Below are 13,539 nucleotides of genomic sequence, written 5' to 3' on the forward strand. Positions count from 1 at the left end.
TACTCCAGATAGTCAAGTCCCAGGCAGACTGCAAAGAGCTACAAAAGGATCTCTCAAAACTGGGTAACTGGACAACAAAATGGCAGATGAAATTCAATGTTGATAAATTCAAAGTAAGGCACATTGGAAAACATAATCCCAACTATACATATAAAATGATGGGTCTAAATTAGCTGTTACCACTTGTGACGGTCCATGCCTTGGGTCAGGGCAGAGTGGCCTATCGGTCACAGTCTATAAAGCTTCAGTGTGGGCCAGTGCAGCCTAGCGGCCGGAGTCTATGAAGCAGCCCTTTGATGCAGGGCAGTGGGGCCTAGCAGCCAGTCTATAAAGCCACTGTGACAGTCTACATCACTAGGGTCAGGGTAGCATTGCTTAGTGGTCACAGTCTATAAAGCAGCCCTTCGGTGCAGGGCAGCATGGCCTAGCGGCAAGAGTCTATAGAGCCACTCTTCTGTGCAGGGCAGTTTCTTTTGTGGGTAGTTTCCTCTGCCTCCACAGCTCTCTTGTGAGCAGTTTCTTCCCTGGCTCTTTTTGCCTCCATAGCTCTCTTGTGGGCAGCTTCTTCCCTGGCCACCTGTTTATTATGTTCTTTTATTCTTTCCTCAGCTTCAAATCTGGCTAATTTCAGTTTTTTCTGGACGTCACTTTCTGTCATCCTATCTTAACTCGAAAGTTAGAAAGAAAAAAAAAAACACTTGTGAATTCCCTTGTAGGAAGTTAACTACCCTGCCCTCAGGCAGAGAAAAAAATCTCCAGCAGCTCACAGCTTTAAAAAAAAACACCCTCTCTGCTTTCTAAGCAGCCAAAAAAAAAAAGTGGGGGGGGATTGTTCTTTTAAAATCCTTCTGGGCTTTTAGTTCAAAATGATCCCACTGTGCTGCCACCATGTCAGGGTTCCTTCCCCACTCTGAACTCTGGGGTACAGATGTGGAGACGTGCATGAAAGATCCCCTAAGCTTATTTTTAAAAGCTTAAGTTAAAATTTCCCCAAGGCACAAATTCCTTCCTTGCCTTAGTATCGCTGCCACCACCAAGTGATTTAAGCAAACATTCAGGGAGGGCCACTTGGGGCCCTACTTTCCCCAAATATCCCCCTAAGCTTCTACACCCCCTTTCCTGGGGAGGCTTGAAAATAACATCCTCACCAATTGGTACAGATGAACATAGACTCAAACTTTTGGATCTTAAGAACCATGAAGAATCAATCGGGTTCTTAAAAAAAATAATTTAATTAAAGAAAAGGTAATAAAATCACCTCTGTAAGATCAGGATGGTAAGTACTTTACTAAATAACAAAACACTCAAAAACACAGAGAATTTCCCCTCTAGGCAAAACTTTAAAGTTACAAAAACAGGACTAAACCTCCCTTTTAGCACAGGAAAAATTCCCAAGCTAAAACAAAAGGTAATCTAACCCGTTTCTTTTCTGCTATTACTTACTATTTTTGCAAGACTAGATGCTTAGTTCAGATATAGCTAGTTCTGCTTTGAGCAGGGGGGTGGACTAGATGATCTTCTGAGTCCCTTCCAACCCTGATATTCTACTATTCTACGTTTTAACAGTTAGGAGCCTATGAGTAGGTCCACACTACCCACCGGATTGGTGGGTAGCGATCAATCTATTGGGGATCAAAATATCGCGTCTCATCTAGACGCAATAAATCAATCCCCGAATGCGCTCCTGTCGACTCCAGAACTCCACCAGGGCGAGAGGCAGAAGCAGAGTCGACGGGGAGCTGCGGCCATCGATCCTGCACCATGAGGACGGCAGGTAAGTCGAAATAAGATACATTGACTTCAGGTATGCTAGTCCTGTAGCTGAAGTTGTGTATCTTACATCGACACCCCATCTCCCCAGTGTAGACCAGGCCTATGAGATTAAACCTATCCTTAGGAAAAGAACTGAACACTACAAATACAAAATAAGATTAAAATTGATTATTCAAATCAAGATTTCATGCTTGCTGATGTAAATCATGGTTACAATCAGTGATTTAAATGGCTTTGATTTAAAACAATGTAACCTGTTTAGTCCTTATCTGACCCCCAGCACTGTACTATGAGCACCTCTGCATAGAGCCTCAAAACCCCATTGTGAGATAGAGAAGAGCTATATCCACAGTGTGGGGATGGGAAGCCAAGGCGCAGAGGCTGAACAGCCCGCTCTGGATTGAGCATCCAGCACTAGGGGCCTCACACTGCAGGTTTTAGCTGTAGCAGCAGAGACACATTTAACGGCACATAAAATAAGAGATTAAAACTATCGCCTCCCTCACCTCACCACTAGTTCAGCTCCCCATCCCCTCCTGCCCATTACGCCTCCTCCGGCTCAGCTCCCCCACTAACTACGGTCCCCCAGCTCAGCTCCCCCTCAGCCCCAGCTCCCCCCACTACTCCCCCTCAGCCTCAGCTCCCCCCACTACTCCCCCTCTGGCTCAGCTCCCCCACAGCCCCAGCTCCCCCCACTACTCCCCCTCAGCCTCAGCTCCCCCCACTACTCCCCCTCTGGCTCAGCTCCCCCTCAGCCCCAGCTCCCCCCACTACTCCCCCTCTGGCTCAGCCCCCCCCCACTACTCCCCCTCTGGCTCAGCTCCCCCACAGCCCCAGCTCCCCCCACTACTCCCCCTCTGGCTCAGCTCCCCCCACTACTCCCCCTCTGGCTCAGCTCCCCCACAGCCCCAGCTCCCCCCACTACTCCCCCTCTGGCTCAGCTCCCCCCACTACTCCCCCTCTGGCTCAGCTCCCCCCACTACTCCCCCTCTGGCTCAGCTCCCCCCCAGCACCAGCTCCCCCAACTACTCCCTCAGCTCAGCTCCCCCCACCCCGCTACTCCCCCAGCTCAGCTCCCCCACAGCCCCAGCTCCCCCCACTACTCCCCCCGGCTCAGCTCCCCCCCGAGACCTCACTATATTCCCCCCCGCCGTTGCCCCCTCTGGCTCAGCACCGCCCCCTCCGCTCAGCTCCTCCCTCCGCATTACGTCACGGCCCAGCTCAGACTTGCGGCCGGAACTGGGCGTGGCTCCTCGTTGAGGAACAGTCACATGACCAGATCATCATGTGATCTCCAAAGGGGGCGGGCCCGGGAGCAGCTTCTCGCGAGATCAACGCAGGTATCGGTGCAGCAAGATGGCGGCGCCGGAGACGCAGGCGGCGCTTCCTGGTTCCGGCCCGGAGCAGGTAGCGGCGCTGTGGCGTGTCGCCGGGTCCCTGGAGTCTGTTCCCCGGCCCCATAACCGCTCCCCACGGGTTCGGCTGCGCTCCCTGGGCCCTGCCGCCCCTTCCCCCGCCGGGCCGGGGCGGCTCAGCCCCCACCACATCCCGCCCCTGCCCACTGGGCTCCGCTGTCCCCGGGCTCGGCCCCTTCCCCCGCCGGAGCCCCCACCTCATCCCGCCCCTGCCCACTGGGCTCTGCTCGGCCCCTTCCCCCGCCGGGCCGGGCCGGCTCAGCCCCCACCTCATCCCGCCCCTGCCGACTGCGCTCTGCTCTCTCTCGGCTCGGTCCCTTCCCCCGCCGGCCCGGGGCGGCTCAGCCCCCACCTCATCCTGCCCCTGCCCACTGGGCTCTGCTCTCTCTCTCTGCTCGGCCCCCCTTCCCCCACTGGTCCAGGGCTTCTCAGCTCCCCACCTCAGCCTGACTCTGCTCTCCCTTGGCCGTCTCAGCTCCTCGCTTCCTCCCTCCTCTGCCCTGGTCGTGTTCGGCTTCCCTAGCCGCTGGGCTCCACTCAGCCGGGCCCCCCTTACCCTCACTTATCCCTAGGCCGGTCCCAGCTCAGCTCCCCACCTGCTCCCTTTCCCCCCATGCTCTGCTTCCTGAGCTCCTCAGTCCCCTTCCTCGCCAGGCTGCCCCGACTCAGCTTCTAGCCTCCTCTCATGCCCGAGTTCATCTCCCTGGACCACCCCGTCCCTTCTGTTATGGCCCAGGTCCTTCAGTCCTGGAATCCATGGGAGCCCCTGTGTTGTTTCCAGACTGGGGCTCTGGGCTCCCCCAGCGGCCCTGGTTGGGGGCTTGTCCTGCGTAGCCAGCTGGGGGAACCACCTGGCCCTGCCCAACATATGGCCGTTTCCCACCAGCAAAAGCAGATAACCTGCTGCCCTGTGCACTGCTTAGCAGTCCGTATCTGCTCCTCCCTCCAAAGCAGGTAACGAGTAATGGAACCGTGGCGGGGGCCCCGACTGCAGAGACCCAGCAGCAGAACCAGCCCCAGCAACAAGCTCCCAATGCCTGGCAGGTCATCAAAGGAGTGTTGTTCAGGTGAGCCCTGGCTGATTCCCCAGCTGCCCTGTGCTCATCACATATTAAAAACCTGATGTTAATTTCAATTTGGCCTCTGAATCCCTTGCCCCTGGCTGTAGGTGCTATGACAGTTATTACAAATACATTTAGTAACAAAACATCAACAGATCCCATCTTATGTTAAAAACTGCCATTCAGCAAGGGAACATTGACAACTAAAAACTCCCGCTCCTCTGGTCTCTTGAGAAACCCCACAGCCCAGCCACTGCTGCAAGAGCAAGACATGTTCTGGTCTGAGACAAAGCTATAAAGTTGGGGTCATCTGCATACGGACAGCACTTCACCCACAGTTCAACGCTTCACCCGCCAGCTCTGCCACCAGTCTCGTATCGCATAGAATGCTGCAGTCCCCTAACTGCAATGCCTAACACTAATCTGGGGCTCCTTCAGGTGGGAGGGAGAAGAGCAGAGCCACCAGAGCTCAGCTTTTTCACTCCACCATGCACTGCAGTTGAGAGACTAATGCCTCATGATCTAGTATTGGCACAGGCACCTCATGTGTATCCATTACTGAAAGGAGATAGCCGTGTCTCTGTACATACCCAGGTCACAGCCCTGGTTGTCAGTTGAAAGTGCGAGGCATTGAGCTACTTCAGAATGTCTCATCACAGCTTCTCCATTTCATAACCAAAAATGGAAATATAGGTATTAGTCTCTCCAGTGACGATCAGCATCAAGTGAGAGCTTTTGAGCAGATTCCTCCACTAGAGCAGTGAGCATCGTGCCCTTCTCTAAGTAGATGTTAGTGTTCTCAACTAGCCTTCAGCAGCACTGAAGGAGGAGATAAAATAAAAGTTGAGTAGAGTGTCGTCCCAGGACATCCAGAATCGGAGTGAACAATGCTAGTCAAGGTGTGACTGGAGAGAGCCAAGTGTCTATTTCCTTCAGAGATTGTCCTGCTTCTATGGCTGCAGACAGTTCAAGCTAAATCTGCTCAGTTTTCTTGGGAACAGGAAAGCTTCACAGCAGCCAGTGTGTGGAAAGAATGTGGATTAATCAGGTTAATTGTTAACCTGAAAGAAATTGTTGCTGGAGGTTTTGCAGATGTTAAAGAATTTTTTTTGACTCTACCACATTTGCACGGCCACTGTGAAAGAATGTGGTGGTGATGAGAGCAGTTTGTGTGTGAATTGAGAGTTGTGGGCTCTAATATTGTGATGAAGACAGATATGGAGAGTCAGGAGCATTGGAAATACAGGGGAAAAAATAAAATAAAAGTCCCATAGGAACTGAAATAGCTTAGGTTAAAGATTCCCATACAGCTTGATGCTCTTTAGCTCCCAGCCCCCAGAGTCAGAACAAGTCTTTTACAGACTAGATAAGCATTCCAGGCTGGTGTAGGCCCTTGCCATGTTTCTAAGTTAACTTCATTCATTCAAGACTGGAACAGTCCTCTATTTAAGACAGGTTCCCAGGCTAACAGTCTTCTTAAATTAAACTCCAAGCTGGAGAGGCGATCCTGGCAATTACAGCCGGTAAAACCTAACTTCTGTACCAGGTAGATTGGTCGAAACTGTAGTGAAGAGCAGAATTATCAGACATACAGGTGAACATGCTTTGTTGGGGTAAGAGTCAATATTGCTTTTATAAATGGAAATCATACCTCACCAATCTATTAGAATTCTTTGAGAGAGATCAACAAACATGTTGACAAGGGGGATCCAGTGGATATGGTGTATTTAGACTTCCGGAAAGCCTTTGACAAGGGACCTCACCAAAGGCTCTTAAGCAAAGTAAGCAGTCATGGGATAAGAGGGATCCAATGGATTGCTAACTGGTTAAAAGATAGGAAGCAAAGGGTAGGAATAAATGGTCAGTTTTGAGAATGGAAAGAGGTAAAAGGCAATGTCCTGCAGGGTCTGTTCAGCAATCAGTGCTCTTCAACATATTCATAAATGATCTGGAAAAAGGGGTAAACAGTGAGGTGGTAAAATTTTCAGATGATACAAAATTACTCAAAATATGTCAGTCCAAAGCAGACTGCAAAGAGTTACAAAGGGCTCTCACTAAACTGAATGACTGGGTAACAAAATGGCAGGTAAAATTCAATGTTAAGTGCAAAGTAATGCATATTGGAAAATATAATCCCAACTATACATGCAAAATGATGGGATCTAAATTAGCTGTTACCGTTCAAGAAAGAGATCTTGGAGATATTGTGGCTAGTTCTCTGAAAACATCTGCTCAATGTGCGGCTGCAGTCAAAAAAGCTAACAACGTTAGGAACTATTAGTAAAGGAATAGACAATAAAACAGAAAATATTATAATGCCTCTATATTAATCCATGGTATGCCCATGTCTTGAATACTGTTTGCCAATCTATTGCCCCATCACTAAAAAGAGATATTAGAATTGAAAAAGATACAGAGATGGGCAACAAAAATGATTAGGGGCATGGAATAGCTTCCGTGTGAGGCGAGATTAAAAATAGGCTGTCAATTAATTGCAGTTAACTGACGCGATTAACGCAAAAAAAGCAATTGCGATTAATCACAGTTTTAATTGCACTATTAATAGAATACCAATTGAAATGTATTAACTATTTTTGGATGTTTTTCTACATTTTAAAATATATTGATTTAAATTACAACACAGAATACAAAGTGTACAATGATCACTTTTTGTTTTTATTACAAATATTTGCACTGTAAAAAAGATGTTTTTCAATTCACCTCATACAAGTACCGTAATGCAATTTTTTCATTGTGAAAGTGCAACTTTAAAAGGCAGATTTTTGTTGTTGTTACATAACTGCACTCAAAAACAAAACAATGCAAACCTTTGCAGGGGTCCCCAACCTTTTTTGTCTGGCGGGCGCCAGACGACGAGCCATGGAGGACCGTGGCAGCGGACAGGCATCCACCGAAATGCCCCTGACAAGCGGCATCATCCAGTGGCATCGCTGCCGAAATGGCGCCGGCAACACCTCTGGATGACACTCTTCGTCAGTGGCAAGTAGCGTCATCCAGAGGTGTCGCTGCTGAAATGCCACCAAATTTTGGCAGTATTTCGGCAGATGCTCGTCCAGTGGCCAGTACACGGGTGCACTTAGACTCCGCGGCGGGCGCCATGGCGCCCGCGGGCACTGCTTGGGGACCCCTGCTTTAGAGCCTACAAGTCATAGAATCATAGAACTGGAAGGGACCTCGAGAAGTCATCTAATCCCATTCCCTGCACTCAAAGCAGGACTAAGTATTATCTAGACCAGCGTTTTCCAAACTTTTTTGGCCATGAAACACTTTTTAGCTTGTTACAGAACACTTATAATATTATTTTGTAGTCATTTGGTTTTCAAATAAAAATTGCGTTATTTATGCTCAAATAAATTTTATTTTATAAAACAAAGCAGAAATACAAATTTAAAATAACTTGAACTAACAATTTCTAACTGGAAAGCGCGTATAAAGTAGTACAAAAATCAAGTGCGAGAGTCAAAATTAAAAAGTGTTCTATTTTAAAAAAGCTATTTTTATATATACACAAACACCAAACAAATTAGATTTTTACTAGGAAAATCTATTTTTATAAACAAAGATACAAATTTGGATTTAATGGGATTGGTGTTCCTGCGTTTTTCTGTCACAGATTCGCTTAATGTTAGGAATAATGCTCAGAAGTTGAATCCTCATGTCAGGTGCAGCATCAAGTCTATTCCTATATTTGGTTTGTTGCAGTATAATACAAAAATCCTGTCTCACACAAATAAGTTGTAGCAAAAGGAAGAAGCACTCAAACTGCACGTTTAGCCACATTAGGGTGCTCTTCTGATAGGCTGCTCCAAAAATTATTCAGCAGGAGATCCTTAAACTTTTGTTTCAAATCAGAGTCAGAAATTAAGTCTATTAGGCTTTCATAATCGTGTGCAGTAAAGCCGACTGGTTTGGTTGTAATTACAAACGGATTTTCAACCCAAGCATTATCATCAGTAGTTGTAGGAAAATATTCTAATAAAGAGGCCTACAAGTCATGTAAGTGCTGTAAAATGAGGCTGGAAACTTCGTGGACTGTAGAATTTATTTCAGTCAGAAAGTCATGGACTGTAGGGAAGCAGTCAAAGTTACTCTTCTACTGAAGATGCCCAGAATTCCAGTTTCTTTTTTAACGATGAAATGTTATCCATTGTAGTAAAAATAGTCACATTCTTTCCTTTCACAATAGATTAATCTCATTTAATTTTGCGAAAATATCTGCAAGATACGCAAGTCTCATTAGCCATGAGGAATTTGTCAGACAGTCATTAAATTTTCCTCCTGAATTATCTGAAGTGAAGAATACCAGTAGTTCACTGCGAAGCTCAAAAAGCCTCACTAGCACTTTATCTCTGGATAGCCACCTCGCTTCTGTATGTAAAAGAAGTGCTTTGTGATGACGACCCATTTCCTCACACAAAATTTTAAATAACCTGGATTGAAGTGGTCAAGATTTGACAAAATTGATAATTTGCACTGCTTCATCGAGCACAATTTTCCGATATGCTGGTATTTTTTTAACTGCAAGTGCTTGTCTGTGTAGAACACGATGTTCTAGTGCGTTCTGGTGCCACACTTATGATTCGCGTTACAGCTCCCTTCATCTTCCCGATCATTGCTAGAGCACCATCAGTACATACATCAATACATTTTCCTCAACTAATTTCATGCTTTCTGATAAAATTGTTTAATGCAGTTGGATATTTCTTCTCCAGTTGTGTTGCTTTGCAGAGATTCACATAAGAGCAGGTCCTCTTCAATAATATTATTAAATCTATGTCGGACAGATACTAATAGCACAGCAAGTCCTGAAACGTCAGTGAAATCATCTAACTGCAGTGAATACTCATGGCCAATTTTCAGTCGGCAAACTAGCTCTTTTTCTATATCATTGGCAAGATCTTTAATACGACATGCAGCAGTATTATTTGACAACTGTACAGCATCCATTTTTTTACCAGACTGCTCGCTCAACATGCACATTACAATATCTTTCGCGCAAGGCTTGATAAGCATTTCTCCAATAGTGTGAGCTTCTCCGGCAAGCGCTATATGGTAACGTACTCGATAAGATGCCTCTGTTGCACTTTTGTTGTCTGTTTTATCAATTTTAATCACTGAAAGTTTACAATTTCCAAGTGAGTCACGCTTCCTCTTGAAAAAACTTATATCTTTGTCTTTGCATTCAGCATGCTTGGTTTCCAAATGCCTACGAAGTTTAGCAGGAGCCAATGAACTGTTTGCTAGTATTTTGTTGCACGCAACGAACTGCGCATCAAGAACATCTTTATTTCCAACACACACAAAACCGAAAGACAAATAACTTTCATCATACTTTCATTTTGGTCTTTTAACACCTGCTTCTTGTTTTTTGATATACTTCAGTGGAAATTCTTTCACCTTGGATAACTCATTAGTACTAACAGATTTTTCGGCAACAAAAGACTGTGATTGTTCATCCTCCTTTTGAAGTGTCACAATATTTTGCTCATTTATTTTGGCCACAGTTGGAGTACCAGAAGAACTTGCTTTTTGTTTCAAAGTTCCTTCTTTTAGCCACAAATCCATGGTGATTGGGTTTAGTAACAATATTTAGAAATACTGATTTTTTTCAAGTTTTTTGTCACAAATATTTATATTGTTTCAAGTGAAGCTAGTTTAGTTGTGCTTATCGTACACACAGTAAAGACCCACAGGTTTGAACGTATTGAGTGAATGTTATGTTCAACATGGCGTAAAGAGAATGGTGTGTGCATACCACTGCAGTTGGCGCAGCCTTGAGCGGAAGGGGTACGACGTCACTAACTGAAACGTGCCCAAAAGGGGTAGATGTGCCACATTCTCTTTACGCCATGATATTCAATACAAGATCTATCAATAACTGGAAAAAGTTTTATGTTAAATTATAGTCATTCAAAGAGTTGTAAACTACACTTCAAATATGCTAAATTTAAAATAAAAAATAATTTAAAGACCCTTTTTTCTAATTATTATTCTTTCACGGAACACGTATTCACATTGTGCGGAACACAGTTTGGGAAACACTGATCTGGACCATCCTTAATAGGTGTTTGTTCAACCTGCTCTTAAAAATCCCTAATGATGGAGATTCCACAACTTCCCGAGGCAGTTTATCACAGTGCATAACCACTGTTGCTGCAGTCTTAGCCCATTGCTGCTTGTCCTATCCGCAGCAGTTAAGAACAACAATTTTTCTCCATCCTCCTTGTAACAACCATTTATGTACTTGACAACTGTTATATCCCCTCTCAGTCTTCTCTTCTCTAGACTAAACAAACACAATTTTTTCCATCTTCCATCATAGGTCATATTTTCTAGACCTTTAATATTTTTTGTTCCTCTTCTCTGGACTTTCTCCAATTTGTCCACATCTTTCCTGAAATGTGTTGCCCAAAACTGGACATAATACTCCAGTTGAGGCCTAATCAGCATGGAGTAGAACAGAAGAATTACTTCTCATGTCCTGCTTACAATGCGTTACACTGACTCATATTTAGCTTGTGATCAACTATGACCCCTAGATCCCTTTCCACAGTACTCCTTCCTAGGCATTCATTTCCCATTTTGTATGTGTGCAACTGATTGTTCCTTCCTAAGTGGAGTATTTTGCATTTGTCCTTATTGAATTTCATCCTATTTACTTCAGACCATTTCTCCAGTTTCTCCAGATCATTTTGAATTTTAACCTTATCCTCCAAAGCACTTGCAACCCCTCCGAGCTTGGTATCGTCCGCAAACTTTATAAGTGTACTCTCTATGCCATTTTCTAAATCAATGATGAAGATATTGAACAGAACTGGACCCATGACCGATCCTTACAGGACCCCACTCATTATGCCCTTCCAGCATGACTGTGAACCACTGATAACTACTCTCTGGGAACGATTTTCCAAGCAGTAATGCACCCACCTAATAGTAACTCCATCTAGGTTGTATTTGCCTAGTTTGTTTGAGACAGTCATGTGAGACAGTATCAAAAGCCTTACTAAAGTAAAGATGTACCACATCTAACGCTTCCCCCCTCCCCCTCCACAAGGCTTGTTTCGCTGTCAAAGAAATCTATCAGGTTGTTTGGCATGATTTGTTCTTGACAAATCCATGCTGACTGTTATTTATCACCTTATTATCTTCTAGATGTTTGCAAATTGATTGCTTAATTATTTGCTCCATTATCTTTCCTGGTACAGAAATTAAGCTGACTGCTCTGTAATTCTTCAGGTTGTCCTTATGTCCCTTTTTATAGATGGGCACTAGATTTGCCCTTTTCCAGTCTTCCGCACTGTCTCCCTTCTTCCATGACTTTTCAAAAATAGTTGCTAATGGCTCAGATATCTCCTCAGTCGTCTCCTTGAGAATTCTAGGATGCATTTCATCGGGCCCTGGTGATTTGAAAACTCCTAACTTGTCTAAGTAATTTTTGACTTGTTCTTTCCCTATTTTAGCCTCTGATCCTACCTCATTTTCACTGTCATTCACTGTTAGATGTCCAGTCGCCACCAACCTTCTTGGTGAACACCAAAACAAAGAAGTCATTAAGCACCTCTGCCATTTCCACATTGTTTGTTACTGTCTCTCCCCCACCCCTCATTGAGTAACAGGGCTACTCTGTCCTTGGTCTTCCTTTTGCTTCTAATGTATTTGTGGAATGTTTTTCTTGTTTCCTTTTATGTCCCTAGCTAGTTTGATCTCCTTTTGTGCCTTGGCTTTTCTAATTTTGTCCCTACATACTTGTGTTGTTTTGTTTTATATTCATCCTTTGTAATTTGACCAAATTTCCACTTTTTGTACGACTCTTGAGTTTTAGATCACTGAACATCTCCTGGTTAAGCCAGTTTGGTCTCTTGCCATACTTCCTATCTTTCCTACACAGTGGGGTAGTTTGCTCTTGTGCCCTTAATAATGTCTCTTTGAAAAACTGCCAACTGTCTTCAATTGTTTTTCCCCTTAGACTTGATGAGTCTTAGGCCATACTTACAGGATGGGGGACTCTATCCTGGGAAGCACTGACTCTGAAAAAGGTTTGGGGATTGTGGATGATCAGCTCCTATGAGCTCCTAGTATGACACTGTGTCCAGAAGAGCTAATGCAGTGGTCCCCAGCCTTTTTGTCTGGCGGGCACCAGATGAAGGACAACTGCGGCAGTGGAGTACCCACTGAAATGCCATTGAATTTCGAGGGCATTTCAGCAACGACGCCTCTCGATGACGCTGCTTGCCGTCAAGTGACGTCATCGAGAGGTGTTGCCCCCGAAATTCGGGAGCGACGCCTCTAGATAACGTCACTTGTTGGTGACAAGCATCGTCATCGAGAGGCGTCCCCACTGAAATGCTGCTGAAATTCAGCGGCATTTCGGCGGGTGCTCTCCCAGGGGCCAGGACACGGGCACATTAAGATACACCTGCGGGCATCGAGTTGGGGACCCCTGAGCTAATGCAATCCTAGAATGCATAAACGGGAATCTCAGGTAGGGTAGAGGTTCTTTTGTCTGTATTTGACACTGGTGACTGCTGCTGGAACCCTGTGTCCAGTTCTGTTGTCTGTAATTCAAGAAGGATGTTGATAAATCAGAGAGGGGTCAGAAAAGAGCCGTGAGAATGATTCAAGGATTAGAAAACATGTCTTGTAATGAGACTCAAGCTGAATCTATTTAGCTTAATAAAGAGAGACTTAAGGGGCAATTTGATTAGTCTATAAATACCTACATGGGGAACAAATATTTAATAATGGGCTCTTCAGTTTATCAGCGAAAGGTCTAATGTGATCCAATAACTGGAAGTTGAAGCTAGACAAATTCAGATTGGGCCAGTGAGAGTAATTAACCATTGGAACAATTTACCAAGGGTTGGGGACCTCCGTCACTGACCTTCTTAAAATCAGGATGTTTTTCTAAAAGCTCTGTTCTAGCAATGGTTTTGGGGCAGTTCTCTGGCCTGTCGTATATAGAAGGTCAGACTGGATGATCACAATGGTCCCTTCTGGCCTTGGAATCCATTAATCTTCCTGCCCCCAAAGAGTTTACAATCAAAGACAGACATGATACAACATGATAGATTCCAGAAACTGATGGGGAAGCATGAGGCACCAGTGAGACAATTCTGATCAGCAGGATGAGCTGTGGTCACAGCTGTTGTTTTTTGTCTTGTACACATTCTCTGTGCTTTGACTTGTCCTGCTACAACCCACAGGCTTGAGAACTTGACTTGCTCTCCACCCTGCCCTCGAGTCTCTGTATATCCAGCACATGGTAGCGT

General features: G+C 45.1%; 1 protein-coding gene across 2 annotated transcripts in view; it reads left to right on the top strand.

The window, feature by feature from the left end:
* The first annotated feature begins 3,072 nt into the window (after positions 1-3,072).
* CLPTM1 (CLPTM1 regulator of GABA type A receptor forward trafficking) overlaps positions 3,073-13,539 on the top strand; it is a 40,542-nt gene continuing 30,075 nt past the window's right edge. Inside the window, exons 1-2 of one of the 2 annotated variants that reach the window (XM_050927795.1) lie at positions 3,073-3,180; positions 4,140-4,255. In XM_050927795.1, the coding sequence (XP_050783752.1) occupies positions 3,130-3,180; positions 4,140-4,255 (167 nt within the window). In that variant the 5' untranslated portion in view covers positions 3,073-3,129. The remainder of the gene's footprint in view (positions 3,181-4,139; positions 4,256-13,539) is intronic. The other variant, XM_050927796.1, reaches the window with a different exon arrangement.

Source organism: Gopherus flavomarginatus, chromosome 18 (genome assembly GCF_025201925.1).
Source record: "Gopherus flavomarginatus isolate rGopFla2 chromosome 18, rGopFla2.mat.asm, whole genome shotgun sequence".
NCBI classification, from domain to species: domain Eukaryota; kingdom Metazoa; phylum Chordata; order Testudines; family Testudinidae; genus Gopherus; species Gopherus flavomarginatus.